Below are 25,527 nucleotides of genomic sequence, written 5' to 3' on the forward strand. Positions count from 1 at the left end.
TCACTCGACCAATGAGTCGCGTACACGTGGCATACATTTTACACGTGGAGTCGGTTTTAAAATAGATTTTTAACAAAACGTGTAAGTTTTTTTTCAAAGAAAAATATAAAGTAAAAATACTTACATTATTAATTAAAAAGAATTGAAATTTTAATATGGACTCCTTCATTTAATGTATACAAATTAATTTCGTATTTTGTCTCGGATAATATTTTAAAATCATGTTACACAATTTAGAATAAAGGACACCAGTATAAAAAATGATAAAAAAATTAAAACATGGTGGAACAAAAACACATAGGAAACTAATAGTGAGAAGAGACTATGAGTCAAAAAAAAAAAAAAAAAATACTAATGTTACATTCTATGTACAATTCATCTCTAGATGTTTAGAATATTTTACTATATATAATTAAATTTTTATTATAACAACAATTTAATACGATTTCTAATAAACAAGTGATGTAGAATAAAAAATAATAATCAACTAATAAAAACTGTGAGTAAAAACACACTAAAAAAATTACTTTAAATCGGATTATATTTACCCTTTTTGATGGTTTTTTTCTCTCTAATTACGTTTTTTTTAAGATCTAGCACGTTAACATAATTTTAAATAATTCCTGAAAATTTAATTATTTTTCGATGGTTTATAAACTCCTGTTACTTTTGTTAGGAGATTTTTGAACTTCTGTTATTTTTAGAGATTTTTCAAACTCCTTTTCTTTCCATAGGTTGTTCAAATTCTTGTTATTTTTTGTGTGTATATTTTTAAATAGGTTGTGTTTTTTACTGAACATTCTTTTTGTTTGTTTATCTTTGTTTCTAATCCATCATGGATTCTTAGATGTTTTTTTTTTGGATTCTTAAAGAATACGAACAAAGCTAAAATTTTTGTTAGGATTTAATAGCAAATTCAACAATATAAGAACGATATTTAAGTTTGATCTAACCAGAGGCATAGGAACTAAAAACATATTGTTTTCCTTAAATAACTTATTGATATCAAAATTTACTTAATTTTTCTCTTAAAACTTGCTTAGGTGCACAATTTATAGATTTTCTTCATTGGTTGATAGCTATTCACAATGCAAAAAAAATAAAGTATTCTTAAACACTTAAAATTTTGATTTAACCTCTCATAATACGTCATTATAAGATTAACTTGAAAATTCTATCAAAAGTCAAATTGAAATCCAAGATATGAAATCTTATTTGACTTAAAGTATAGGAAAAGAAAACTCCAGGCCAAATTACACTATAACTTCAATGTAATGGTTAAATATGATTAGCTTAACTCATATTTTAAATTAATTTATTATTATGTTATTATTTTCATCTATAATTAAGCATCTAATATATGTATTTTATAAAAAAAAAATATCAATTATATATTTATTTTATTCATAACATCCCAATTTGTATAAATGAAATATTAATACTATAATAATAAGTCAAAAACACTTAAACTATTTAATTTAATATGGAAAACACTTAAACTATTTAATTTCTAATTCAATTTTACAAAATAAGTTTATAAGATGAAATGCTTTTATTTTGATGTTATATCTCCAACACACCTTATTTTATTGATAAAAGACTATATATTTATAAATATTTGATAGGAATTGTATAACTGATAATACTAATAAATTTGTTATATGAATTCATCTAAGATATTAAGTGTAAAATATAATTCTAACTATATAAAAATTTGAGATAGTGAATGTGGATATCCAATATAAATGGTAAAATTTTAAAAAAATTGAAATCATTCCTTTAAAAAAAATAAAAAAATATAATAAATTACACTTGAAGAAGATTTTAAAATTTTATTAAATTGAGAGACTCAAGTCTTCTTTGCAAGTGATCACAAAAGAAGAGTGTGCACGTTGTTCTCACCACCACCATTCACCACCATTCACACCATCATTCACCATCATTCCTCAACTTTCTCACTCACTCATTCTCGCCAAAATGTTCGCATCAGCTTCCTCCCAATCACTGTTAAGATTTCACTCACTGCACTCCACCCACCCAATGCCTCACTCACTCACCCTCTCGCCTTTTCCCGCCGCCACTTCCTCCTCCTTTCACCGCCACCACTACGCCGTTCAACCCCTAACTCTCCGCTCCGTCACTCGCCGTTTAAAACCCGCAATCATCACAGCCTGTGACCGATCAAACCAGGTTCTCTCTTTCCATCGCCTGTGCTCTCAGCTGACAAAACAAAAATGAACAAAAATGTTAATTTGAACTTGCATTAGTTCCCAAGTTTAGGGGGAAAAACACCAATTATTTTTTTTCGCAATGTGGTGAAAAAATTAAGGTTTTTTATGTGATTTTTAGAATAAAGATTATGTTGGACCCAATTGTTGTTGTGGAGTGACTAGGCTATACGAGTGAGGTGGCTGACGCTTTGGAGAAGGTTTTGGTAGTGATTAATTTAAAAATCAGATTTGAAGGTTTTTGGTATACTAAATGTGATCCTAAATTGAATATTCTTTAGACCTACATTTTAGTTCATCCTGTGTAATGTAATGTAATGGAGTTGGTGTGATGTTGTAATTTTATGAGTATTTTTTTAATTAATTTAATTTTGGAAATTCAGATTGGTGGCAATGGAAGTAACGGGACGAAAGGATTGAGTTGGCTGGAACCCATTTTGAAATTTGCTAGGAGCAACGTTCTACCTTTGGGTGGCTCTCCTCTCAGTCATTTGCATTCAAATTTTGTTGTTATTTTTTTGGTGATTTTGTTTATGGTTTACTTCATTTTGATTACGTTCTAATGGATAACAATTTTGGTTGTATTTTTGAGGCAATGTGTAGCTCTGGTTAGTGCAGTGACATTAGGATTAACATATCCCAGTCTTGGTTGTGCTGCTGATAAAATTAATTTGTCAAAAGTTGGACCGTTTGGAATTTTTGTTATCTCAGGTTAGTTTTCGAGGATAGTCTTTTGCATCTTTTTGTTATTTTGATTTTATTATACCCTTATCTCAAAGCGTTATTATGGTTTATCGTATAGGATTGATGTTGCGTAGTGAAGAAATTGGTGCAGCTGTAGAAGCATGGCCTGTTGGACTCTTTGGGCTTGTATGAACATAAAATTTTTATGGATGAATTTTACAGGCTGGTTCACCACAGCCTGTTTCGATTGGTCATCCTATATTTGATTAAAATCTTAACCTATATTTGATTGGGTTTTCTGACCTCACTTTCCCTAATTGGAATATAACTGATCATGCTACAAGTTTATTATGAATTTGTATATAATATATAATATTGCAAATTTTATAAGTTAATTTGTAAAAATTCTCTTATATTAACTTCTCCAAAATCTGATTTTTAACTTATGCATGGGATAATATCAGCTTATTGGAGAAACTTATTTCATTTTTCCTTTTGTTTACTTCTCCTCTAAGCAGAATATGTGTGTGTGTGTTTTATACAGGACAAGATTTTTTAAACCTGTTGAAAACTATGATCAACCTTTATGTCTTGTTTCCTAGCAAGGAAAAAGAATGTAATATCTCATTTGTGGCTCAGCTTTCTATTTCCGTGGTCAAGAATAAAAGTTTTAACTTGAAAAACTAGATTTCGTACCTCTTGTCATATTGTTTGTACAATAGAAGTAACAACTGAGCATATTGTTAGATGGGTTTTACTACATGGATCAATTGACACCATTGAACTCTATAAAATGAATTATCTCAACTTGTTCTTGTGTGTCTGCATTGTTTTAAAAACTAAATCTTAAAGGTTATTTTTATGTATTTCCCAACGTGAAACATGTTCTTTTGTTCTTCTTGCAGGTGTCTATTTTATTTCTTACACCATACTTTTCTAGGATAATATTGCAAATTCAGCTCCAACCCCAGGAATTTATTACAGGTTTAGCCATTTATTTTTATTCTACCTTAAGCATGAGTTGGTTTTAGCCATTTGCAAGATACTCTTATTGTAGTTTTATCATTTTTGAGCTTGTGTAACCACATTCGTATATGGCTGACCTTAGATCTTGTCAAACCTTGAATAACTGGTAGTTAAATTTTGACTGCACTGTGTTACCTTATAGACTAATTTTCGATATTTAAGAAACTCAAATTTCTATGTTGAAGAAGTATTTCATGTTTGCAGATATAAAATACTGTTGGTAACTTGAATAATTTTGCATTATTGAAAAGATCACCTTTTATTTGATAAGCATTGATTCATTGAAACCTGTCACTGCTTTAAGTTGATGATTAAATTTTATGTGGTTTATTTTCCTTAAAGGGTGCTTCTTTTTCCATGTGTTCAATGCTGGCTCTATTATTATTTTATCTATGTTCAGCACAATATATTGGTATACATATACTAGTAGGCCTATGTCAGACTGTAGATTATGTAGGCATGCCCATAGACAGTCAGTAGAGGCATATTTACAGTGTATGTGATAACTAAACCAAAGGCTTGGCTAGATGTTTTATGTAGGTAGAGTTTTGGTTCAACACTGCATATAATGCATCCAGTTAAATGACACCTTTCAAGGCATTAATCCTCCCTTATTGTTGAAAGGGACAACCATTCCTTCAATAGTGGAAGAGGTCAACAGGTTGACTTAACATTGTGATGAGCTGTTAGATGACTTGAGGCAGCATTTTTTGAAGACTATATGCTGTGACTTCATTGAAGTTTCCATGATGCAAACATGTTTGTCAAATGATAGAACATAATTTGATTTAGATACTTATAATTTGGGAAACTGGCTTGTATACAGCAATCAGAAAAAATAAAGAAAATGCTGGGAGGAATGGTTGGATATATCTTGAACTTTTGTACAGTTGTTGAAGTTATGTTTCTGCTCCATATATTGAAAAGGCACCATTGGAAAGTGATATATATTGAAGGAGCTACCTTTGTTAAAGAAGAAGATGGATGCAACAAATCATCAAACAGCAAGCCTCGTTGAGAACTTGACATATATCTAGACAATATAATAAGTCATACAAAATAAACTGTAGATATTGTCTTGTCAAATGACCAATTTTTTGAACTTTTGTTTAATTGGAGGATAGATGGACATATGCTTTTGTTTATTCATAGCAAGATTTTCTAATTTTAGCATTTTTGTTTATTTGCTTTCTTAGTACTTTGTGATTGTGCTTTATAAAATGATCATTAAAAACTCTACCTTGTGTTTATTTGCTGATCAACACTTGCTGGTATATCACTCTCCCAATTTGGTATCATATATTGCACATTTCCAACAGTTGATGCTCTGTAATACCTGTACTAGTTGTTGATGGTTGGCTTTCTTAGTCATAAATAATTTTGCAATTTGAGATATGAATTTCTGGGTCTCTACAGGGCTGGCTATATTTAGCTGTATGCCAACTACATTATCGAGTGGTGTTGCACTTACCCAGGTATCATATTCTGTCTCCTTTCTTGTTTTCCTTTTGGATGTCTTTTATAATAAATTTTATATATCTACCGCCGTAAACAAGTTGAATTTTGCTTGAGTTTTCTCATTTTGCTTTTGCAGCTTGCTGGGGGAAATTCTGCACTTGCTCTTGCAATGACTGTAATATCCAACTTGTTAGGAATAATGATTGTGAGTCATAAAGAGTTACATATTTAACATTATCTTCAATTTATTCCTGGTTTCACATTTTTTAAGTTTATTTCAGAATGAAGTCCATATTATTTCAATATTTTTTATTGTTACATATACATTTTCTCCATCTAATTTTAATTCTAGTTTTTGTTAGATTTATAATAATATTTTATCTTTTAGATTCCACTTTCCATCAAAAAATTTGTAGCTGTTGGAGTTGGAGTGGCTCTACCTATCAAGCAGTTATTTAAAAGTCTTGTTCTGACCATATTAATCCCCCTTATCTTGGGAAAGGTAATTGGGTTTTCTCCTTCACACATCTGATACTATAGATGCTGTTTGAATAATTCCAAGGTGATCTGATTCTGGACTCTGAAATCTTATCTTCTCTGCATGGGCTTACTGCTGGGTTCTTTATGTTCAAAAGGTTGTGTAGTAAATATCTTCTAATTTAATTCTTTATGTACACTGTAATGTAATGACAGTATAAAACATTTGTTTTTTGCGTCTTCCATATGTTGAATTTTGATTTGGTCTCTGGAGCTGAATACCCAAATTCTTATGTTACATGAGTTTCTTAAAAGTATTTTAATCTTCTTTATTGCTTTGAATGGACAGGTTCTACGTGAATCTTTTAAAGGTGTGTCCATTTGTTTATGCTTGCTCAAGTAGCTTGTTTCTCACATGTTTTGATGGATAAAATATCTATTGTCGTTATTACATGAAATAAATAGCTGACAATGAGAATGAAATTGTAATGCAGAGTTTCTATGGAAGTCATAGTTGAAAAGTGGTATCTAATAGTTATAGGAAAAATAATTTCTGATTAGATTATTTACTTGCATGTCATTTGTAATCATCTCCACACATTTGACATTACTTTATGTCAAGCAAAGTCTGGTCAACTTAATATTTTCAAAATGTTCTTACAGAAATCCACAAGCAGTTGGTGGGTCAGGTTTAGTTTCTTTCTTTTAGTTTTAATTAGCATTAGTTAGTTTCATATTTCTCTAAACTGCAAGGACCTGTAGTAACCAAAGAGCAAATTAGAAATTTTGTCTTTAAGAAACAAGTTGTCTTTGTCATTGTTATGTTATGGGTACACCTTTGTTGTCAGTCTGTCTTTTCTTTAGTAGATAGGAAGAAGCATAGGAGGACTCTATTGGGTGTGATCATTTGTGCTTCTTTTTATCATAAAACTTTTCTTTTATAAGTTAAATGACGTGTTTACAGAAATTTATAATAATTAAGCTTTTAAAAAATAGAAATTAAGAAAGTTGTTTTAGTGCCTTTCTCAAAAGTCAAAACCCTATCTTTTAATCATTTTTTCTGCTTATAATCACTTTCATATGCTCTAACCTAGTTCTATACCTTGTTGCTCTTATTTGTTGCACAAATAGGATATCTTTTGTTCTCCGTTTGCATTCTTTCTCTTTTTTTTTTCTCATCATAACATTATCATTACTAAGATTTTTTTTAATTATTAAATATACCTTACAGGTGTGGCTGACTTCGTCGACAAAAACCGCAAGCTTTTCTCATTGATCAGTGCACTTTTCCTTAGCCTTGTAAGAACAATTCCTTTGGGGTGTTTCCCTATTTCCTTTATCCAAGTTGGTGGTTTTCATTGCACCAAGTTGATGATTGCATAAGTTCTGTTTTGCCTTATCCTGTTTCTTTTAATTGTTTATATTGTTGGACCAGACCAGTGGCACATTCCATGTTTTAGAATCAACTCATTAAATTTAAATCCTTGTTCAAAAGTGAGCCATCCAAAATGTAAATAACTCAATTTATAACCATCAGTTTCTGGACAAGGTATTATTGTTCCTGGCTTGACATAGCCTTTAGAATTTCATCACGGCTCACATCAATTGAGTTTTCTTGACTCCTTCGATAACATTTTTACCCTTGTTGTGATGTATACTCTTCCTTCCCTTCATTTTTTTTTTCTTCTTTGAGAGCCACTAGTCAGCAATCTACAATCTTTTGTATGTGAAAAATTATAATTTTCCACTTTTCTAATTATATTATGGCAGATGATTGTTGTTACTTGAGGTGTCAGCTTAGCTGAGATGTCAAGTTGCATAGTGATGCCTAACACGAAAATTTTATAAAAAAAATAAAAAAAATTATATTCAATTTGACTAGTGGACTGTTGATTAATGATTTATTAGTCCTTCTGGTCATCCCGTCCTACTTAAAGGTATTAGATTCATTGTTCTTTGTGCATTCAGGGCCAGAAAAATCATTGTGCTGATGAATCATTAGTTACATTCTGTTTGTGTTTGTGAAATCTAATACCCTTTAACTGAACACCTTTGATCAAAACTAAAACATTTCCAATTCTGCATCCATGTGCCATACATTTGTCTTTGTTCATTACATTTTATTTTGATATGAATGCTTTACATATATGGGTAGTTATCCCAGCAAACAAAACATGTATGAAGCTATTGTCCTAGAGGTTTTTCTGGAATTAATTTCCTTCTCTTGTTTGGGATATTAAATTTGGTTTGTTATTTATTCATCAACAAGCCGATTATGGTCTAATAGAATATTGCGATACAGGTACCTTGGATACAGGTGAGTAGGTCAAGGCCACTGTTGTTAATGGTGAAGCCCAATGTTTTTCTCGTAGCTATTGGACTGGGAACGTATGTATGGCACATGAGTTAGTTTACATTTGTGTTATCATGACATAATTGGAATCTTTGTCTTCACTAGTTTTTGTTTTGTAATACAAATCAATAGTCAAAATTTAACATTTACTCTGTATATCATTCTAAAATGAAAAGTTAAAACAAAAGAGTTCCCATGTCAAGAAGTTGTAGATATTTAGTGTTGTATGGTTCTTTTAGCATTTACATAGAACACTTTGTTTTGATTGCCCATGTATCTTTGACTCTGTTTTTAAGTCAGTATATCATGGATAACACCAGATCCATTGAATTGGAAAATGCATATTTGTCATTAGAAAATTATATTATAGATATCATGGTTTTACCTTTTAGAAAACATTGATTTAGTACCAAGGGCACAAGTCATATATTGGCAACCTTTCTTTACTAAAGCATTATAGTCTTCTTCTGGTCATTTGAAGTCTTGTTTAACATAGAGATATTTCTGGCACTCGTATGAGAATTAATGTGCATTTAATAGGATTATTCACTATTAATTTATTATTGTAAAATGCTATCAGCTTCAATGGCATTGTGGTAACTAAAACTGTCTTCATGATACACTGCAGACTTCTTCATCTGTCTTTATTGGTTTTCAATATCATTGCTGTCTGGAGTCTCTCAGTTATCTCTGGTGGTAGAAAATCAATTTTTTCTCGGGAAGAAAATGCCAGTGCACTCGTACTTGTTGCAAGCCAGGTAATAACTCCATCACTTTTTACTTTTTCAGATCTCCCATGAAATGAGTATCAACTTGGGAGGCGCTTTCGAACAAGTCAGTTGTCAAATAGTTACCATTTTGATCTGCTCTACAAACAAGTTTTCATTCCTTTCAGAAAACATTACCAGTAATGGTAGCAGTGATAGAGCCACTTCAAGGTGCATTTGGAGAATCCGGGTTACTGGTTCTTCCATGTGTTGCAGCACACCTCAACCAGGTCAGTTGATAGTTTTATTCTTTTTTCCAGATTCTAATATTTCTTCTTCCTCATGCTAATCTATGAATCCTTGTAGATTATTGTTGACTCTTTTATCGTTAACTTCTTGCGTGCCCGAGGCAATTCCAACAATGTCAAGGTGGCATAATCAGAGGAAATGGTGGTCATCATCAATGTTTGTGGCATATCATGAAGCATATCAAGCTGCACCTTTAGAAATGGTGAGATAAAAGATGTTCAAAAATTTGTTTGGTTTCATTTCCTATTGTCTGATATGTAATGTAAATGGTAGGCATTTCATATTCACTTGCTATTAAGGATTCATTTATGCAGTTAATTCTACTGTTTTTGTATTCAGGTGATGTCCATATTCTTATTAACTTTCATAGTGCGTGAGAGATGCAGAGAAAAATTAAGTTATGTTCGGTTAAATAAGTTACTTTATGCTATTTGACCACTTTATTGTTGAGAAAGAGAGAATCTGTGTTAATCACACACTAATTAGCAGAATTTTATTATCGTAATTACAAGAAGGAAATTCCAATATATTTTCTTTATGTTCATTATAAGGTGAAGGCAATAGTGAACAAAGTTAATTTATTTGAAGATGGAAAAATCATATTTATAAGAGGCTTTAAAATATCCCATGTTATCATTTTATTTCTATTAATGAAGGACTATATTACTTACTTAAATTACACATAAAAAATACAATTAATTTAATTTAAAATATTTGTTAATATCTTGGTTACATTAATTAATATTTTTTATTTTTAGTGTTATACTAAACCTGATACATGGCACAGACTAAAGAAAATAAGTTAGAAAATACTAAAAATTTAAATCGAACAAATATTTCCATAGAGACTAAAAGGATGAGAAATCATATTTATAAGAATTAAAAACATATTTAAATCAATTATACATTATATGTTATATATTTATAAATAAGAGTAAAAAATAAACTTAATAAATGTTGGTGTAAATTCAAAAAGATCTTCCCTTATTAAAAGTATTTTCTAAACATCTCATTTAGTTATAATCATATCCCAAACATAAAGAATATGAAAAGTGTAAAAACATATGAATTAATTATGTTTTTTTTTTCTTTACACTCCCATACATGTAAAATTGATTCATTTTCGTCTTTTGTCCAAATTTCAAACTTCTTAAATGTGTAATAAAAAATTATTAAAATAAATTCGACTAATTTTTTATATATAATTTATAAATGTTAAAATATTTTATGATGATGGATAAAAGAAATAATATTTAACTCAAACTATATTTACAAATGAACTTAAAATATATATTAATTGTTTTTAAATTTTTTTAAAATTAAATTCAACACAGTTGTGGTGTAACGTTAGAAATTTAGATGGAGATGGTGTTTTTGCCGCCTTTATCCAGTTTCAGTTTAATTTGAAATTAGCAGAGCAAAGATCATAAGAAAAAAACCCCTTTCTTCCTTCTCTCTCTCTCTCTCTCTCTGTGTCGATGGCACCTCACTTCGTCTTCCCTCGCACGCTGGAAGAGCTGGAACACGAAGGTCAAGAAGACGATAACAGGCTCTGCGTTCAGAACCCTGTCGATGTCGCTTCCTTCGTCTCCTCCAAACTCGAAGAGTTCGTCAAAGGTAAACCAGTCTCACTCTTCCCACTCTTCTCATTCAATCTCAATTTTCTTCCTTTTCTTTCAGGTGTGTCGTTTGATCTCTCCGATAGGGATATTCTGTGCATCGAGGAGCAGGACCTGTTCGACCGCGTCTACTCCTTGGTTCGCGCCTTCCCCATTCTCTCCCCTTCCTCCAAACTCACCCTCCTCGAAACTCTCCGCTCCAACCTCGCCGTCCTCCTCCCCAACCTCGATTTCCTCTCCAGAGCCTCCGACGACCACGTCCCCCTCTCCTCTCACCGAAACGCTTTCAAGATATACTCCTTCTTCCTCCTCTCCATTCTGCTCGCTCTACACTCCAACACCTCCAAGGTTCGTTCCCTCTCGCGTTTCTAATGCTCCATTTCGTTTCTCAACGAGACGCACAAATTCGTCATTACTCCTTCTCAGAAATTCCTCAATTCGGAAACAATACTTTAATTTTGAGTAAATTGCGTTCATCTCTCCTTCAGATGTAGGGTTTTCAAACAATTAAGTATCGATGTGATGTTTTTCAACAGTTAGGGAGTTGGGGTAGGAATTGAAAACAGAAGGGAATTGTGGGCGAACTGAGAAAACCAGAGGGATGTCACTCTAATTTGCTCTTGAATATATATATATATATATATATATATATATATATATATATTTCATGGCTCAAAGTATGTAATGTGTCCTTTGCGGACAACCTTGTATATATATATGAAGCATTAGGGTGTGTTTTCGCAAAAACTTCTAGAAGAGAAAAATAAGACAAAAGTTAAATAAACTTGTTGAAGATCCACATCGAATAATGATAAAAACATTTTATAGTATATAATAAGTGCAAACCTCATCTTGTAAGTTAGTTTTATTAGATTGAGTTAGATTTAAAGTCCACTTCTTAATAAAAAAAAATTATAAACTAAAGTTAGCCAATTTACAAGTTTAAAAATAAAGATTTAGAAAGACTATATGAGAGTTTTTATTATTAGCTTAGCATAAACTAATTTTAACTCACAATGAAAAGCTTATTTAATTTGTTCTTCATTTTTTTCTCCTTAAAGTTTTAATGAAGAAGTTTTTCCAACAAGCATACCCTAATTTGATTTTTGCCCAAGTGTGCTGTATTGTTGTTTTTGGTTTCAGGTTGTCGCTCCAAGTGCTAGGAAGAAACTAGCTGTGAATTCATGGAATTGGGAGGCACAGAGAGCTCGGATACTTAACCTCATTGCCAATTCTTTGGAGATAAACCTTGAATTGCTTTTCAGTTCGCCGGATCTGAATGAAAACTACTTGTCTTTTATTACAAAGTAAGTGGTTTGTGTGTTTTTCTGATTTTGTTAACCGCTGGGAATGCACACTCACTTGCTTTCTGGCAATGATATTCTCTAATCCATCAATATACTTTTTTAAAAGCAAGTGGGTGTTGTTAATGTAAGCTGACCTTATTCTTAGAAACAGTATTTTGACAACCGTTCTGAACTGACACTCTTGTTGTAGAAATGCTTTCTCTATGTTTGAGGATGCGGTGCTCTTAAAAGATTCCGATGTGAAAGAGGCCCTATGCCGTATAATTGGAGCCTGCTCTACTAAGTATCATTACACCGCTCAGTCGTGTGCATCCATCGTGCACCTGATTCACAAGTATGATTTTGTGGTCACGCACATGGCTGATGCAGTGGCTGGTGCTGAGAAGAAGTATGGAGATGGAAGCCTCGCTATGGCCCTTGTTAGGGAGATTGGAAGGACTAATCCCAAAGATTACGTGAAAGACACAGCTGGGGCTGAAAATGTGGGTCGTTTCTTGGTTGAGCTTGCCGACCGCATACCAAAATTGATTTCGACTAACATTGGCATTCTTGTCCCACACTTTGGTGGAGAGTCTTACAAGATACGGAACGCACTTGTTGCGGTGCTGGGGAAGCTAATAGCCAAGGCATTTAAAGATGTTGATGTGGGTGAAGCAAGTTCTAAGTCCATTCGTTTGCGTACCAAGCAAGCTATGTTGGACATCTTGCTTGAGCGTTGTAGAGATGTTTCTGCCTATACCAGAAGTCGAGTTCTTCAGGTGTGGGCTGAGTTATGTGAGGGGCACTCTATTTCAATTGGCCTGTGGAATGAGGTTGCAGAAGTTGCTGCTGGAAGGTTGGAGGACAAGAGTGCAATGGTCAGAAAATCTGCTTTGAATTTGTTGATCATGATGTTGCAGCACAACCCTTTTGGTCCTCAGCTTCGAGTAGCCTCCTTTGAAGCAACGTTAGATCAGTACAAAATGAAGTTGAAAGAGCTTGAGCCTTCAGAAGGAGCAGAACCCTCCTCTGATACTGATAATTTTAATGGTGATGGAGAAGTGGTTGATTCAAATAGTGAAACTGTTGTGAAGGGGCAGCAACAAGACAGTTTAACTGATAGTTGCTTGTCTCAATCAGAAGATGCAATTGCTTTGCAGAACAGTAGCGTGCCGGATGTTGGGAACTTGGAACAGACTAGGGCATTGATTGCATCTCTTGAGGCTGGTTTGCGGTTTTCTAAATGCATAGGAGCCACAATGCCAACCCTTGTCCAATTGATGGCTTCGTCTTCTGCCACTGATGTTGAGAACACAATTCTCTTACTGATGAGATGCAAACAGTTTCAGATTGATAACTCCGAGGAATGTCTCCGAAAGATGTTACCACTTGTAAGTCCTTGCTTCTTTTATTGTGAAATGTTGTATCCTAATCAGTCTCGTTGTGGTTGTTGAAATAAGGGGGGAAATCATAGGCAAATGTGATATTAACTGCGGTTGCAGATCACAATCTCAAATATTGTGTAATAAGGATAGTTATATTAAATTATTTCTTCAATGTGTTGTCGGCTATGTACTTTTTTATTTGTATGAAGCCCTTGATTTTTATAAAATTAATTCTTTATTTCTGTCATCTGCTCCATTTGTAGGTATTTTCTCAGGATAAATCCATCTATGAAGCAGTGGAGGGCGCTTTCCATATAATATACATCAGGAAAAGTCCAATTGAAACTGCCAATAATCTTTTGAGTCTTGCCACTGATTCCAATATAGGAGATCTAGCAGCCCTTGAGTGTATAATTGGAGCCCTAGTCTCTAAGGGTGATATATCTTCCAGCACGGTATGTTTTCATGTACCTTCTTGAGTAGTATTTATGCTACATAAAGTATTTGAATGCCTCCAATATTAGACTCCAGAATGATATATTATTCCCCATCCCCAAATATGGAATGAAGGCTTTCTTTTTCAGTTCATATATGTGTTCACAAATTTAAATATAATTTGGGACGAGAATGAGTTTGACTTCATTTTCATGTTTGCATATCATTTGACGATAAACACTGCTCTTAAATAAGTATAAGTAAGTTTTGAAGTCGTAAGTAGGGTTCATCAGGTTGTTGAGGTTGACATTGAGTTATGATCTCCTGTATCAGTATTGTAGTTTCCATCTATTTCTCCCATCAAAAGAAATTATTGTTGGCTGTATACCAAATTTGGTTCTCACTATTGATTTGATTTCCTGATCTTGTCATTGCTACTGTAGATATCAGCATTATGGGATATCTTTTGCTTCAATATTGGTGGAACCACTGCAGAGCAGAGCCGTAGTGCTTTATCAGTCCTTTGCATGGTTGCAAAGACGTCACCTGGTGTGCTTGGCTCACACTTACAGGACATAATCGATATTGGGTTTGGTCGTTGGTCCAAAGTTGATCCTTTGCTAGCAAGGACAGCTTGTCTTGCTATCCAGAGACTGTCTGAAGAAGACAAGAAAAAACTATTGGCTAGTAGTAGTGTTCGAATATTTGGTATTTTAGAAAGTTTAATCACTGGTTTTTGGCTTCCCACAAATATTTGGTTTTGTGCTGCTGACAAAGCCATAGCTGCCATCTATGCCATTCACCCTACCCCAGAAACCATAGCTGTTGATATGATAAAAAAATCTGTCAGTTCTGTCGGTAATGATGGTGCTGATAATGAGCAGAGTGACTTTGACACAATTAGTGGCAGTACGCCTCTCACAGTTCAAGTAGCAAAACTTAGCAGATGTTTATTTATAGTTAGCCATATTGCCATGAATCAACTGGTATATATTGAGTCCTGTGCCCGTAAAATTCAGAAGCAGAAACTTACTAAAGAGAAAAAGGACAGTGAGAATCAGAACCTAGACAGTAATGATACAGTATCAGCTGCTACACAGAAGGTGCAATCAATGTTTCTTTCTTACTGTCATGCTATCCTTGATTGCTTCAACTATCAGTCATCAGCAATACATCTTGATCTTTTGCTGTCAATTCCATTAAGTTTGGCTTGTTAATCTGTTGCAGGATAATGATATAAATGCAGAGTTAGGATTTACTGCCTCTGAGGATGCAGCACTTGATGCTTTGTTTGAAAAGGCAGAAAAAGAAATAATATCTGGTGGTTCAAATGAAAAGAATTTGATTGGTGCCTGTGCAACATTTTTGTCAAAGCTTTGTAGAAATTTTGGACTAATGCAGAAGGTAATCCACCTTAATTTCCTTCTAGAGACTTAAGCTGTCTTTGCATTTTCTAGTCATTATTTGGTAGCTTTTTTATATTCAACCAAGTTAAAGCCTATATATATGGAAGCCAGCAGTTATTGTGGAAATGTAAAACTATAATATAATATAAAAAATTAGTTAATCTCGAGTCTTGAATAAAATTTTAAACATCATAAAGCAGATGCTTTGCTGACGTAATTTCCATTTCTTTAGTATCCAGAATTACAGGCATCTGCAATGCTTGCTTTGTGTCGATTGATGATTATTGATGCAGATTTTTGGTAAGTTCCTTGCTAAATATTTACCTCTTATCTGATTCTTATTCCTGATTATTTATGAAGTGAAAATAAAGTGAATTGTTTTCAGTGATGCAAATCTCCAACTCCTTTTTACGGTTGTGGAAAGCTCACATTCTGAAACTGTCCGTTCTAATTGCACAATTGCATTGGGAGATTTAGCAGTACGGTTTCCCAATCTTTTAGAACCATGGACAGAAAACATGTATGCCCGCCTAAAGGATCCTTGTATATCTGTTAGGAAGAATGCTGTATTGGTGCTTTCACATCTCATTCTAAATGACATGATGAAGGTAGAAGTCACTTAAATTATTTTCTTTTTCAGTTTGCGCTGTAATTTAGTTTAGACACTAATGCAATCATTTCTTGATCAGGTGAAAGGGTACATCAATGAAATGGCTGTAAGATTAGAAGATGAAGATGAGAGAATTTCAAACCTAGCTAAGCTATTTTTTCATGAACTTTCGAAGAAAGGTTTTGACTTGTATTATGATTTTTTCTTGTGTAGAAAAGTATCTATTATTATTTTAGATATTTGAATTAAGGGTAGAAAGTTGTTTGATTTGGTTTTCTGGATTATTACAGGAAACAATCCAATATATAACTTACTTCCTGATATACTAAGCAAATTATCTCAGCAAAATCTGAGCAAAGATTCTTTCTGCAATATCATGCAGTTTTTAATTGCTTCTATAAAAAAGGTATGTGTTATCACAATGCTGAAATTGCTCTATATTCATTCTGATTGCTTTCCTCACTTTATTTTCATGAACTACTCCAGGATAGACAAATGGAAGCTCTGGTGGAAAAGCTATGCCATCGGTTTAGTGGTGTTACAGGTATATCTTCTCATTCTTTGAAAATTTTTAAATACTGAAAATTTAACCAGTTCAGTCTAAATAGTAAACAGTTTCACGCCAGTTTGTGCCAAAAATTGTCTAAATAAGTTCTTTATAGTATCCCTATATTTTAATAAATTATTATTATTGTTTTGCACCCAAAACCACTTCCTTTTGTCAGCTTCTAATTCTGATTAGCCTGGTAGTTTGTCTGTACATGTAATGTAACGATTGTTTGCTTTTACGTTATGTGTGTGCGTTAATAGTAAAAGTCAAGTGGAAATGAACTAAGCAGCAATGCTAGCTTCTCTGCAAGGGGGATGCAATTTGACGCGATGGGATATCAATCACCCACTAAGATCGTGCATATCTTATAAATATTAAGGCGATTCAGACTATTCTTATAAAATGTTTTGCAATTTTTTTAGGATGCGCTAAACTTTTCCTGATTTCACATTTGATCATCCAAAGAGTTAAAACATGATTTTTTTTAACTACCCGCCCTTTCACTTTTATTCTTGTAATTGTGAAGGGTTTTGAAATAAATCACAAAACCAAGAGAAGTTAATTATTTGTAGTTTATTGCCGATTGTGATCGTGACTTTATTTCTCTGCAGATGTCCGACAATGGGAATATATATCTTACTGTCTCTCTCAGTTATCATTTACGGAAAAAGGGATGAAAAAACTCATAGAGTTATTTAAGTCATATGAGCATGTCTTGTCAGAGGATTCTGTTATGGACCACTTCAGGAACATACTGAACAAGGTAAATTTTTTTTCCTTATGCTGTCAGGCTCAGGCATATTTTCTGTAAAAATGACAGAGGTCTTTTTTTTTATATAATTTAATTGGAACCAGGCCAAGAAATTTGCGAAAGTTGAACTTAAAGCTTGCCTTGAAGAGTTCGAGGATAAACTGAATAAGTTTCACACTGATAGAAAGGAACAGGAAGTTACTGCTCGAAATGCCCAAATCCATCAGCAGAAGATTGACAGCATGGAAGGTTTCACTGTGGCTACAAATTCTGTAGATCACTCGGAGTCTAATTCAGCTTCAGGTTAACTTTTAAACTTAAAAATGTCCTCGTTCTACTTTCTGGTGATTTCCTTATGACGTCATATATTTCTTGATGTACATTGTGTGATAGTAATGAACTAATCATAGCCCACGAAGTCTCATTGCCAAAATCTTGTCCTACTCCTACACTGACATGATCAGACTTTACAGAATGATGGTATGGAATGATGTATTAATAATATATTGCAAATGTCAATCCACTGATAAGTTGGCTAAAAGGACGAACATTTAAGCATAAATAAGCTGTATGATTTTGTTAGATAAACAATTGTCTGCTCTGGAAAAAATTCTGATGTTTAGGAATTTTATTTCCGCGTAGCTTCTTGGTTTGGATGAACTTCTCGTGAATGTTATGCTTATGATTTTCTTAATCATGATTTTTGTGCCAGATGATACAGAAGGTGAAGTAATTGATGATTGTGCGGAAGAGGCAACGTTGCCATCAAATGGGAAATCAGAATCTAAACTTGTGCCAGAAGATCATTCTGGTGCTTCGAGTGAGTTGACAGAGTCGGATCGAGGGGATATTGAAATCCAATCATCCCAGGTTAAGACGAGAGGTTAGTTTAAAAACAGCTTTTGCTAATGAGTTTGATTCTATTGTTATTGTTATAATTAACAAGAGGTTGCTGATTATAGGGGTTCATCGGTCCAAAACTAGTAAAAGCAGTGTTAAAGATGAAAAAGGTCATAGTATCTCTGTCACCAGAAGAAATACTCGGTCAAGGAGGTATGTCTTAAGCTTCTCTAGCTGGTATAACTTGAAATAAGTATGAAAATAAATAATTATTTTATTGATATCAATCACACTATTATCTCTATTTGTAATAACTAAGTTCTTTAAAAAATGAGATAAAGGCACGCTGAAATGAATAAAAGGATTTAAAGATATATATTTTTTAATTACTATGAAGATATCAAAAATATATTTATCCTAATAATCTGCTATGTACGGATGCTATATTTGCGTGATAAGATACCTGCTAACATTTCTGATCTTGCATGTTGTCCATGTCCTGTAAATGGATTGAATTGGTTGTTGACTCGGGACAGAGCATGAAGTGAAAATTTTGAAAAAGCTACAGTTTAAGTATGGAGCTGGTGGTTTGAGTGGGCTCCTAACTTTGTCAATAAAATAAAGGGTGGATTGACTTCTTTGGACAAGAGTGTATATTAGTAGAATAGTGAATGTTTGAATAGCTTAGTACACAAATATTGCAAGTAATATACTAAATTTTGAAGATAATTCTAACTAAATAGAATCTAAATAATTTTTGGCAAAAGCAACTTTGCTATTTGATATAAACTAAACGTTTGATATGGATGGACGGCATTACGTACCTAATGAAGGTTGCTTTTGCACTACTAACTAGCAGAGCTTTGTGGAAATATGAGTGAATCCTGTTGTTTTATGGTATCGATAACACAACACTCAAATCTTGTTTATCCTGTTGCAGGTAGATACCGAGGCACCTTTGGATGAGAAGATATACTTTTCAGTTTTACGTGGGATCTGTGGTTATTGGCAAATTGCAAAGTTTATGTCAGTGGAGTCTGGAAGACCTACTGTGCAGCTGCCAATATATGATATGACTGCATTTTGAAGGGTTGAACAGATTCTATTAGATGCAACTATTGTTGCAATTGGCATATTGTAGAATACCCAAAAGAATGTTGTATTGTGTATGATGTATTACAATATCAATTTAAAGTGTGGATCACGGAGTGCAGTAGTTCAAGGGATTTCATTCCTAAAATATATCATTTTAGGAAACTGCAGAGTTCTAACAGATTAGTTTATCCCAAGAGCCATGATTGCTAATCTTTCTTGCTTGAAGGTTATATTATGATTAACAATAAAGTACAAAATAGGTAGCTGCTTATTAGCTCCTTGATAAAAAAAAGTTAATTTAAATTTGAAATGAGTCAATAAATTTGACTCAACTTTTTCACTTGTTAACATAAATTATAAAGGCTAAAAATATTTTAATGCACTAGTTTTATTATTATAATAACAATTTTGACAAGGAACACGTTGGCTTTTTAAAAACAGTTTTTAACTGTCAAATAAATAGGGCATTTAAGAATCTATTTTTCTTGCCAAATAAAAATTGATCTTTTCCAATATAATAACTTTACAGTGCATCAAAATCAAAAATTGGATCTGTTTAGTTTGAGAACATATTTTTATATTTAAAAATTGATTTAATATTCTTTCTTATTTTAGAAAATAAATTGTAAAATTAAAAGTAAATACAATTCTTTGTATACAAAATTTTAAAAAATTGAATAATAAGAATGCTTATAAATGTTTATTAATGAATACCTTTTTAATATAAAATAATTGTATATATAATAGTGAAGTGAATGAATTATACAGCAATAGGGTATTTTAATCATACAATGTGTAGTGTAAGATATGATAAACAAAAAGAGAAATTTCGTTTTATCCGTATTTTGATAATTAACTAAATTTGATTTTATGAGTAATAGCGTTCATTTTACACTCACTATCTACTACCACTTCTGTGTTTGCTCCAGAGTTGAGCGCAGATATGCTGAGAACACTACTTCTCAAGCGCACTCTCCCTCTCACTCCTCGCCACTCGCATTCTCTCCTCCTCCGCCGGTTCTCGGCTACGCCGGAACCCGCCTCCTCCACCGATGCAGAAACCCGCAAGTACGCCGGCTACGCGGCGCTGCTGCTCTTCTGCGGTGCCGCCACCTACTACTCCTTCCCCCTGCCGGACGATGCCAAGCACAAGAAGGCGCAGATCTTCCGCTACGCGCCGCTGCCGGAGGACCTGCACACGGTGTCCAACTGGAGCGGGACACACGAGGTGCAGACGCGCAACTTCCTCCAGCCGGAGAACGTGGAGCAGCTGGAGCGCGTGGTGAGGGAGGCGCACGAGAAGAGGACCCGAATACGGCCGGTCGGGTCGGGGCTGTCGCCGAACGGGATCGGGCTGTCGAGGATCGGAATGGTGAACTTGGCGCTGATGGATGGGATATTGGAAGTGGACAAGCAGAGGAAGACTGTGAGGGTGCAGGCCGGGATCAGAGTGCAGCAGCTTGTGGATGGCCTCAAGGACCATGGCCTTACCTTGCAGAATTTTGCTTCTATTAGGGAGCAGCAAATTGGTGGCATCATTCAGGTTCTTCTTTTGTTATCTCTTTAGCCACTTTTCGGAGATCGGCTCTGACCCGTTATATGAACAAATTAAGAATATAAACTCAAATTGACTTATGCTTGAATTCAAATTGTAAGATAGTATCATACATAGCTTGTTGTTGGGTCTATCAAAGCAATTGCTATAACTAGTAGAACAGTCTTGCAAACTTCGTGCTTAATATGTCTAGTACTCAGCATGGGCGTGATGAAGTTATCACATCAGCTGGTGATATGATTAAATGAAATATACGTGGGACATAATTCTTATCTTACAAATTTGTTTTATAAAGTTGATTTAGGTTGAAAGTCAGATTATGAGTGGTATATGAATTTATTCTAGAAACTTCATACCCAAATATATAAAATGTTCGGGGTGAGGAGAGAGACATCGACTTAGTAGTTATCACCAAATTATAGTAGGTAAGTACGAATAATTTTCACTTTACAAGTGAATTTTGTTGAGGTGAGTTAGATGCAAATCCATATTTCAAGATAACCAATAACAGATTTTCCTAAGAAAGATGTTACCAAAATGTACCCTACCACATTTTTACCCGTAGCCCAAATTTATTATGTGAGTCTTAAGTATTTATCGTGCTGTGTATTATGTACGTGTTGATTAAAAAGGTATTAGAGTTTTCTGCCTGCTTGAGGTTTTTCTGTTTTGGGTCGTTTAATACTAGACCTCCTTGTCATCTTTCATATAAAGTAAAATGCTTTGCATTCATGTTTTAGGTTGGTGCACATGGCACCGGTGCAAAATTGCCTCCTATTGATGAACAAGTGATTGCCATGAAATTGGTCACCCCTTCCAAAGGGACTATAGAAATATCAAAAGATAAAGATCCTGAGCTGTTTTATCTCGCTCGATGTGGTCTTGGAGGACTTGGAGTTGTGGCTGAAGTCACCCTTCAGTGTGTTGATCGACAGGAGCTTGTGGAGCACACATTTATCTCAACCATGAAGGAGATAAAGAAAAATCACAAGTAATTATTTTGGTGTTTATTTTTCCTTTTTGGCATATCAATCAAATAACAAATATGTTGAATTTTATCATTACCACGTTAGTTACTCTATCTTTCTGTTACATGGAACTTGGATCTAAAAGTTGCTTTACTCCCAACAACTATAATAATAATGATAATGAGAAACCCCTTGGTTTGTCCTCCATAGATTATAGTGTCATCATATTAATTCTTTAAAGATTTTTGTCACTAAATTAGTCCCAGAAAAATCTAAAATGCTGCACACTATAGTGGTGATATAAAAGGACAGATTTATGACTATTTTCAATCTTTGAAGGACTAATTTAGTTAGTTACAAATTATTGATGTCATGAAAGCTAATTTTGGATGACCAATATAAATGTTTATTTTAATAAGAGCAAAAGAGTGACTCGGTATTAAGGATCTTCCTCCAAAGATTTTGAATATTAGCCCTTTTCTATCTTATGCAGGAAATTGCTGTCTGATAATAAGCATGTGAAGTACCTTTATATCCCTTATACCGACTCTGTTGTGGTTGTGCGATGCAATCCTGTTTCAAAGTGGAAAGGTCTACCCAAATTTAAACCACAATATACTAAAGATGAAGCCATACAGCATGTGCGTGATCTTTACCGAGAGTCCCTCCAGAAATATGGGTACAAATACACCTTTACTGTTGATTTTAAGATTAATCAATTTATTTTTGTTTGCTGGAAGTACCAAGAAAGTGTTGCTGAGTCTTTTCACCTAATAAAAGCTAGCTGATGCTGTTGCGTGGCATTTCTTATTTCTTTTGTCTCTTGAATATGATTTAATTTTACACAGGTAGAAGTAGAAGATTGAAGGAATTACCAAAGATTTAGATCTCTTTCCATTTTGTAGGCCTGTGAATTTCCTACTAATTCTTGTAATCTAGTAAGGCACGGACTGATAAATGTTAATTTATTTTGCATATTGATCTAAGTTGTTGGAAAAAGTGCTGTGATGATCTCATTGGTATTCTTCTGCTTTTGCTACCGTTTTAATCACTTTCTCTATTAGTACCTTGCTGCCAAAAACTTCCGTTTTCTTTTTATATTTCCTTAGTGAAATGTGCCATTATTTTATTGGTGCCATATTGTGAACTTTTCTATTTCAAGATGTGCATAAGTTTTTGTTATTTTATACAGAGCAGAAGGATCTAGGGGTAAATCAGTAGAAGATGGTGAACAAAAAATAGATGAGCTTTCTTTCACAGAATTAAGAGATAAACTAATTGCCCTGGATCCTCTCAATAAAAAGCACATTATCAGCATCAATCAAGCTGAGGCCGAGTTCTGGCGAAAGTCAGAAGGTTACAGGGTTGGATGGAGTGATGAAATATTGGGCTTTGATTGTGGAGGCCAACAGTGGGTATCGGAGACATGTTTCCCGGCTGGAAAACTAGCTAATCCAAGCATGAAAGACCTTGAATACATTGAAGAGCTGAAGCAACTTATAGAGAATGAAGAGATACCTGCACCTGCTCCAATTGAGCAGCGCTGGACAGCGAGCAGTAGGAGTCCCTTAAGTCCTGCTTCAAGCCCGTCTGAGGATGATATATTTTCTTGGGTAATAAAACTCTTTCCTGGATAATATTGTGTCATATACACATAGTTCCAAATTCTTTATTAAGCCAGGATGGGTGAACTTGTATTACTTGATCATATGAAGTGAGCATAGCTCTATGTTTATCACGATGATTCTGCTCCCTTTTCTTTTCATGTTTTGCATAATTAAACTTCTGGCGGTGCATTTGGGATTTTAATAATTTTAGCAACTTTTTGAGAAAAGATGAAGTGAGGTTTTTTAAATGCAAAAACTTCAGCTACTCTAGATATGCATTCTGTGTGGAGAAAGAGAATTTATTTTCTGAAAATATAATTTATTTCAATTTTAGTCAACTGCCCACAGTAATGTCATCATAATCTTTAATTTTAAGCTTTTGAATTTGTTGAGTTAAATTTAAATTTCACTCTTAAAAATGGTAATAAAGCCATTGAGAGTCTATTCTAGTCAAATTTGTTTGGGTCTTGTGTTACTGCTATCAAGTTTTCCCTTTGTTCCATGCTTGAGATGTCTAATCAGGAGCAAGAAAGGGTGTGTTGGATATTCCACAATGACTAGAGATATTATTAAATTATAATATAGGATGGTACAAACCTCATGTTATTAAACTTGTTTTGTTAGCTTGAGTTAAATTTTACTTAATTAATTGTAATCTAACATAACCCCTTGGCCCCTTCCATGAATTTCAACATTTTAATGCCGTTGGAAGATTGTATTGACTATTAATAGTTTTTATGTTTTTTCAGGTGGGTATAATCATGTACCTCCCTAGCACGGATGCTCGGCAGAGGAAGGACATAACAGAAGAATTCTTTCATTACAGGCATCTGACTCAGGAGAAATTATGGGATCGTTACTCTGCATTTGAACACTGGGCTAAGATTGAGGTAATCATTTAAGTATCATAAATAATGAAAAATGATCGAACACTGTTTGGATATGATTATTGCTTAATCTTAATCATTTGATCTTTGTCCTAAATCATGTAAATTGAACAATCTAATTCTTGAAAGCTTTGGTGTCAAAATTACATCCAACTAATAATCACCAAATTTATCATTTGGAAAATGAAAGGGAAGTGTTTAAACATTGAAGTGTACTTAATTTTTATGCATATTATCTGCTATCTAGGTTCCAAAGGACAAGGAGGAACTTGCTGCTCTCCAAGCAAGGCTAAGAAAGAGGTTTCCTGTGGATTCATACAATAAAGCAAGAAAGGAATTGGACCCCAATAGGATCCTTTCAAATAACATGTTGCAAAAGCTCTTTGCGCAATCAGACATCATATAAATTCGGGTTGGTTATTTGTCTAAATTGTCCATATTTTTTACGTCGATTAAACATTCAGCCTTGAGTTCTTGTCTGCAGTAACATGTTGGAACTTGGAGATGCAAAATATCTGGTGCACAATCTGGATTATTATGCGTATTCATTTTTTTCAGTTTATTGCCTGCCTGCCAGATGCATTAGACTCGGAAGCTTAAAGAATTGTGATGTATGTACATGTAGAGGAGTTGGATTGAGCTTTTCGTTCTTACTAGTCTCATCTGAGTGGAAGCATAAAGAAAGGGTGATGGAGAAAATTTGTTGATATGCCTGATAACCATGAATGATGTCCTCATACTACATTTTTTTGCGTTCAATTTGGCTTGTTATGCCACAATTTGTTTGAGACTTTTACCTTAAAAACATTTCTCTTGTCCTGGAAAATATCGGATGCTAGATCTTTCAAAAGAAAACAAAGGAAAGGAAGAGAAGAAAAACCAGCAATGGTTAGAAAAGTGCAGTAATAATGGGGATTACTCCGTTTGGTACCTATATTTTTTCCTCTAGATATTGATACCTTAATGAGGCATCAAGCGTACATTGTTTATTAACTTAATGCTCTCAACATATTTCTCTGGCACCCATCAAGGGTTATGGTATGTTTGAAAAGAAAAAGAGAACAGAAAAACCTTAGGTTCTGTGCCAAGATAGCATTTTGCTTTTTTTTGTTGGCTTCCTATATTTTTTCTATACCCAGTTTGTCTTGAAGCAGTTGAAAGATCAGGTGAAGACAGGGCTAAAGCCCAACAATCAATAAAAGGTCTAAAAGGATGCCCATACCAGAAGGCTTTTTCTTCATTAACCTCCATAGCTTCATGTGGCACCTCCATATTTCTTAAAATACCAAAA

The 25,527-nt window shown here is 33.8% G+C and overlaps 3 protein-coding genes across 6 annotated transcripts; all 3 read left to right on the forward strand.

Annotated features, from left to right (window-relative positions):
- The first annotated feature begins 1,827 nt into the window (after nucleotides 1-1,827).
- Nucleotides 1,828-9,643, forward strand: LOC137830504 (probable sodium/metabolite cotransporter BASS4, chloroplastic). 2 transcript variants are annotated; one of them, XR_011084240.1, is made up of 15 exons: nucleotides 1,848-2,190; nucleotides 2,612-2,699; nucleotides 2,832-2,939; nucleotides 3,031-3,098; nucleotides 3,818-3,896; nucleotides 5,355-5,413; nucleotides 5,533-5,601; nucleotides 5,785-5,898; nucleotides 6,223-6,244; nucleotides 7,105-7,172; nucleotides 8,176-8,261; nucleotides 8,855-8,984; nucleotides 9,122-9,223; nucleotides 9,300-9,444; nucleotides 9,582-9,643. XR_011084240.1 is itself a non-coding variant. In XM_068637903.1 (14 exons), the coding sequence occupies exons 1-14, from the start codon at nucleotides 1,978-1,980 to the stop codon at nucleotides 9,369-9,371; spliced, it is 1,278 nt and encodes a 425-aa protein (XP_068494004.1). In that variant the 5' UTR covers nucleotides 1,828-1,977; the 3' UTR covers nucleotides 9,372-9,580. The 2 variants fall into 2 exon arrangements, 1 of the variants encoding a protein (XP_068494004.1); XM_068637903.1 differs by lacking the exon at nucleotides 9,582-9,643 and having other exon boundaries at nucleotides 1,828-2,190; nucleotides 9,300-9,580.
- Nucleotides 9,644-10,626: 983 nt separating this feature from the next.
- On the forward strand, nucleotides 10,627-19,431 carry LOC137830506 (condensin-1 complex subunit CAP-D2). Its single transcript, XM_068637904.1, has 17 exons — nucleotides 10,627-10,859; nucleotides 10,923-11,209; nucleotides 12,005-12,168; nucleotides 12,359-13,538; nucleotides 13,796-13,987; nucleotides 14,411-15,070; nucleotides 15,195-15,371; nucleotides 15,606-15,673; nucleotides 15,759-15,981; nucleotides 16,063-16,162; nucleotides 16,274-16,389; nucleotides 16,470-16,527; nucleotides 17,145-17,296; nucleotides 17,389-17,587; nucleotides 17,997-18,167; nucleotides 18,247-18,337; nucleotides 19,065-19,431. Exons 1-17 carry the CDS (start codon nucleotides 10,721-10,723, stop codon nucleotides 19,066-19,068), a joined length of 3,981 nt encoding a protein of 1,326 aa, XP_068494005.1. The 5' UTR covers nucleotides 10,627-10,720; the 3' UTR covers nucleotides 19,069-19,431.
- A 554-nt stretch (nucleotides 19,432-19,985) lies between these two features.
- Nucleotides 19,986-25,229, forward strand: LOC137830507 (L-galactono-1,4-lactone dehydrogenase, mitochondrial). Of its 3 annotated transcripts, none has more exons than XM_068637907.1 (7): nucleotides 19,986-20,762; nucleotides 21,515-21,765; nucleotides 22,236-22,421; nucleotides 22,935-23,355; nucleotides 24,099-24,239; nucleotides 24,484-24,648; nucleotides 24,814-25,229. In XM_068637907.1, the coding sequence occupies exons 1-6, from the start codon at nucleotides 20,163-20,165 to the stop codon at nucleotides 24,640-24,642; spliced, it is 1,758 nt and encodes a 585-aa protein (XP_068494008.1). In that variant the 5' UTR covers nucleotides 19,986-20,162; the 3' UTR covers nucleotides 24,643-24,648; nucleotides 24,814-25,229. The 3 variants fall into 3 exon arrangements, with proteins under 3 accessions (XP_068494008.1, XP_068494006.1, XP_068494007.1); XM_068637905.1 differs by having other exon boundaries at nucleotides 20,079-20,762; nucleotides 24,721-25,229; XM_068637906.1 differs by having other exon boundaries at nucleotides 20,101-20,762; nucleotides 24,795-25,229.
- Nucleotides 25,230-25,527: the final 298 nt, after the last annotated feature.

This window comes from Phaseolus vulgaris, chromosome 7, assembly GCF_000499845.2.
Source record: "Phaseolus vulgaris cultivar G19833 chromosome 7, P. vulgaris v2.0, whole genome shotgun sequence".
Classification (NCBI taxonomy): domain Eukaryota; kingdom Viridiplantae; phylum Streptophyta; class Magnoliopsida; order Fabales; family Fabaceae; genus Phaseolus; species Phaseolus vulgaris.

Coding starts and splice junctions, on each gene's coding strand:
- LOC137830507 (XM_068637907.1), top strand. CDS start 20,163: ATGCTGAGAACACTACTTCTCAAGCGCACTCTCCCTCTCACTCCTCGC. Junction 20,763..21,514: donor AAATTGGTGGCATCATTCAG/GTTCTTCTTTTG, acceptor TTCATGTTTTAG/GTTGGTGCACATGGCACCGG. Junction 24,240..24,483: donor AACACTGGGCTAAGATTGAG/GTAATCATTTAA, acceptor TCTGCTATCTAG/GTTCCAAAGGACAAGGAGGA.
- LOC137830504 (XM_068637903.1), top strand. CDS start 1,978: ATGTTCGCATCAGCTTCCTCCCAATCACTGTTAAGATTTCACTCACTG. Junction 2,940..3,030: donor TGGAATTTTTGTTATCTCAG/GTTAGTTTTCGA, acceptor TTTATCGTATAG/GATTGATGTTGCGTAGTGAA. Junction 5,602..5,784: donor ACTTGTTAGGAATAATGATT/GTGAGTCATAAA, acceptor TTTATCTTTTAG/ATTCCACTTTCCATCAAAAA.
- LOC137830506 (XM_068637904.1), top strand. CDS start 10,721: ATGGCACCTCACTTCGTCTTCCCTCGCACGCTGGAAGAGCTGGAACAC. Junction 12,169..12,358: donor TACTTGTCTTTTATTACAAA/GTAAGTGGTTTG, acceptor CTCTTGTTGTAG/AAATGCTTTCTCTATGTTTG. Junction 15,674..15,758: donor ATTATTGATGCAGATTTTTG/GTAAGTTCCTTG, acceptor AATTGTTTTCAG/TGATGCAAATCTCCAACTCC.